This window comes from Saccostrea echinata, unplaced genomic scaffold (assembly GCF_033153115.1).
Source record: "Saccostrea echinata isolate AGI-Se365-2 ecotype Australia unplaced genomic scaffold, CSIRO_AGI_Sech_v1 ptg000052l, whole genome shotgun sequence".
Lineage (NCBI taxonomy): Eukaryota > Metazoa > Mollusca > Bivalvia > Ostreida > Ostreidae > Saccostrea > Saccostrea echinata.
Genome location: NW_026889801.1, coordinates 10,796,579 through 10,801,062, shown reverse-complemented (window position 1 = coordinate 10,801,062; position 4,484 = coordinate 10,796,579). Strand labels below are relative to the sequence as shown.

General features: G+C 31.8%; 1 protein-coding gene across 1 annotated transcript; it reads right to left on the bottom strand.

The window, feature by feature from the left end:
- Positions 1 to 3,164: 3,164 nt before the first annotated feature.
- LOC133204009 (gigasin-4-like) lies at positions 3,165 to 4,260 on the bottom strand. The gene is made up of 2 exons (XM_061339796.1): positions 4,211 to 4,260; positions 3,165 to 3,639 (listed from the first exon to the last, which is right to left on the bottom strand). Exons 1-2 carry the CDS (start codon positions 4,211 to 4,213, stop codon positions 3,349 to 3,351), a joined length of 294 nt encoding a protein of 97 aa, XP_061195780.1. The 5' UTR covers positions 4,214 to 4,260; the 3' UTR covers positions 3,165 to 3,348.
- Positions 4,261 to 4,484: the final 224 nt, after the last annotated feature.

The following is a 4,484-nucleotide window of genomic DNA, read 5'->3' as shown; positions in this document are numbered from 1 at the left end:
GGACCAAGAAACTACAGCTACAGGGATCAATTACAACATAATTGTAATTTTTGCTGTTGAGTTCAATCCAGCTGGAGACCAAGTTTCAGTAAAACAGCTTTTCGCTGAGGTTACAATGACATTGTTTTGTCTCTTTTGACTAATGAGAACAGGAACACTAAGTGATATAAATAAATTCTCAAAGTTCTTACAGGCAAAGGGAGAGATCAGGGTTCCTGAAATAATACCCCCATATGGGGTAAATTTGCATATAGCCTCATTCCTTCTCTCAGTCAAATAAGGATGACACAATATATGAACCAACCTTACATTTCAAATATCAATTAATAGATACTTACATCAGAAAGAATTATGGGTATCAGGTATTTAATGACTTGCAGTTCAGCAAAACACAGCTGAAGTCTCATGCAAAAGAGAATAAGTCATAGGATGCTGATGAACTTTCAGATAATGAATTCAGATTATTTTATGAAAAGAATATATATGGACCATATACACCTACCTCCCTTACAAATTCCATGTTACCTTTTTTTCAGTAATCACTTTGTAGTGAGGCCCGGCAAAGAAATTCATGACTTGACTCGGGGAGACATTTAATTAAAATTTGGTGAGGCAGAAAAGCTAGAATACTTCGTTTTCAGTCAGGAAACACAAAATAGAATAAGAAAAGGTGCCAATTTAAGGTATAAGGAAATTACAGGAAGAACCTACATCATTAAGTCAACTGAATGGTCACTGAAAGACCAGGGAAATTCACTGAATGGCACAGCTCTTCCATTCATTCATCTTTCAGTAGACTTTCAGTCAACTGAATGGATGAGATTTATCCTTTGGAAACTAAAACCAAATACTTACTCAACACAGGATAGCCTTGAGAAAGATATACATGTAGTCCATTGACACCAGAGACATTTCTTTTGTTCCAGTAAAAAAATAATATATTCAAGGAGATTCAAAAAGTTACTGGAACAAAAGAAATGTCGCTGGTGTCAATGGACTACATGTATATGGATAAGTGAAGCGAATGAAGTCCTCTAAGGGGATTGAAAGTGACAAGAGATTTATGAAACGTAAGCATTTTTAACGGATGTCGATTTATCTAAGAGTAGATTGTCATTTCATTTTGAAATATTCAAAGTAAAAAAAAAAAAATAATGAAATTAATTTTGAATATGAGATAATTGAAAAAATGAAATAAAATAGATATTTTGGTTTGTTAGTTTTAGAAAGCATCTGGTTCAGGGATTATCAGATGCCGGTTTTCCGACAACTAGATACCCACATATCAGGACTGAAATACATTAATAGGAACAGCAATAACATGTACATGTACAGTAAAAATAATAACGACCAAAAGAGCATAAAAAAATCTTTACAATTTTAACATCCGATGATGAACTACTCTTGACGTTTAACAATGGATATTCTATACGCCTCAGACGATTCTCCAAAACTTATCAAAAGCTCCAAATGACATGTCAGTTCCGTCAACATCTAATGTTGCTTTGCAGAAAAACTTTTTCAGGGAATGTATTTTCTACATAACCTACGTCTATGAGGATCAAACAAAACCTCTCAATATCTCTCAGTTGATTCGATACGCCAGAGCATGCTCTACGTATGAACAATTTCTGAAACGAGGCAAGCTATTAACAAAAAGTTGATGATACAAGGATATCAACAGTCTCGTTCAAATTCATCATTTCTCCAATTCTATTGTCGATACAATGACCTTGTGAGCAAATACAATATATGGTAAAGTCAAATAGTTACTGACATTTTTCATACAGATTTTCACACTGAATTGTCCACGAATTTTTCCGTCTGGCGATCACGACAATGATTACTCATCGGGTATGACTGATTGACTGGTGATGCTTACTCCTTCGTGACGCCTACTCCTTCCTCTGATGTGTTTGCTCTACTCAGAATTTGTATTGTTACAATGGATTTTTTAGCTTGATTAATGTTCGTTATCTTCATATTTTTAAATCTTTTGTGATGATTATTCTGTGTATTGTCCTTACGGTCCTATTTTCATAATATGCACAATATTTGTTTTGAAAGGTTTCAAAGGGTGACAGCTAATATCGACAGAAGCAAAAACCGAGAAAAATGTAATAAACAGAAAATTCTATGTTTTGAAGTGGGATTAGGAAGTTATATTACTGGTGAAAATTTAAAAAGAATCCTGTTTTACTCGTGAAATAACTTCCTTATTAAAATACAAAATCATGAAAATCCTCATTATATCTGCAGTTACCTCTCAGTATCCATTTATATATATAGTGAAGATACGAAAAAATAGTCCCACGTCATTATAATACAGGCGCACTAAGAAACCATTTTAATTCGTGAGTGATCAAAATTGAAACCGATTTGTGGATAATTTGAATGTAACTCGTATGTAATGAAGATTCAATGAAAGATATCAATTGTCGATATAAATTCGTTGATTAAGGTGACTCGCGAAAGCCATGGACATTGTTCCTCCAAGAACAATGATTATTTCACTGTAGATTGTGTATATGTCAATTTAAATTGAATATATATTTTAATTGCTATATTATAAACTCAAGTAAAACAGGTGATATTTACTGGACATATAAAACCTTTGGCATTTAACTAAGTAGCTCAATTTGAAACAGAAACAAAACACACATCAATCGTAAAACAAGTTTGAAGGAATGCAAAGTACATCAGTTTAACACAATAGGTGCACTTAATTGAATTTCAAAATTTGACAATTTTCCTCTTCGCGAAACCACATTATATTAAAACACTCCATGAATAATTCCCTCAAAAAGATCGTCCCGCACTTTTGATTATTTTGAAGCAACACTTAAAAAGGATATTTATCTACTGGGAACAGAAATAATTAGTCATAAAACGTGTTCTTGGTGAGGCAGGTGACCAGCTATTAATACAACGACTAGACTTTAGACTTAAAAGTCTGGCATAAAACCGCAAATATATATTTTTCCTTCAGTTTTCTTTGTAATGTTATATAGCTATTAGTGATGTTGCGAAAATAAATGGATTCTTAGCTTGTTGTTAATTACATTTTCAATTACACTTTTTTTAAAAATATGTTGTTTGGTCATTTATGTAAAATGATTGTTGTGCAAAGTGCATTTCTTTAAATCTTAATTAAATACAGATCATAACTTGTGATAAATTCATTTTATTTAGGATACATTTCATTTTAAACTGACAATGGTAGTTATGCAAACATCGTAAAAATAATCAAAATCAAAAGTATCTGTTATGATTATAACTACCAGATTTGAAGATAAAAGAATATAGCTAAATAAAATCATTGATCACAAAAGATAATGTATCACATTATCATATCGTTGTCTTGAATTGCAAATGGCGCTGGTTGTTTGCTCTATTATTGTTGCAGGCTGGGTCAATAGACTCTTTCATACATATTGCTCGATCTTCTTCACATTCAAGGGCACAACTTCTCAGTTCACTCGGTATATGTGCGAACTCTTTTCTGCAATCGTACTCACATGGAAACCATTCAGAGAGACAGTCCATGAGGCACATTGGGGGCATGGTGGGAGGAACAACAGCAGTGCACACCAAACTCAGGCACAAGGAGACAGCGAGTAACATACACACGTTCTTCTCCTAAAGGATGTGAAGGAAAACTAATGATAATACAAAGTTATTATTGGTTGAAAAAAAATGGAAATATTTAATTCGATTATTCGTCAAAAATGGTAAAAATTCTTGTAAAAAAAAGTAAAGATATCATATTACACATGATTTTTCTTCAGGAAAATGTATAATTTCAAAAAAAATAGTTACAGATTTTTTTCTTTCCATTTTTCCACCCATCATAGACTAAATGAATCATTAATTTGCTGGGTTTTTTTTTTTTTTTATACATTTGTAAGTTAATTTTTATAAAAATATTTGAATGCGAAAACAAATAGTAAAGCTGAATTCTAATAGATTAGGCTTTTCAGTTTTGATTTCAGCAATTATTTTTTTTTTCATTCTGCATTACCTTCAGTTTAGCGAATATTTCTTTAAGTTTTTTTTTCTTTTAAAAAATAGAATCATTTTTTTTCTTATTTACAGGTAATATATTACAAATTTTATTACAAATCATTTTACGCACAGTCTGGTGATGAAATTATTTTATTTCAAAATTCTATTTAAATTAATTAAGTACAAAAATAAGATAATTACTCACCATCTTGCCTGATGTTCGCTTGCAACACACAACTTCTGTGGTATCCCTGCAGTTTTATAGGGGTTGACCAATTTACATAAAACCTATTCGACAAATATTTAAATCTCTATCTCCGCAACATATTATTCGGTGTGACACTGATGTCATGCAAAGCAAAGTGTCATCACTTTTTTTTTCTAAAGCAAAGACTAAGTTCATTTCATTTAATTTAGATTTAGAAGAGTATGTCCTTCCTAACATGCTCTTAGAGACCCTCAGAAAAATTAGAAATTCG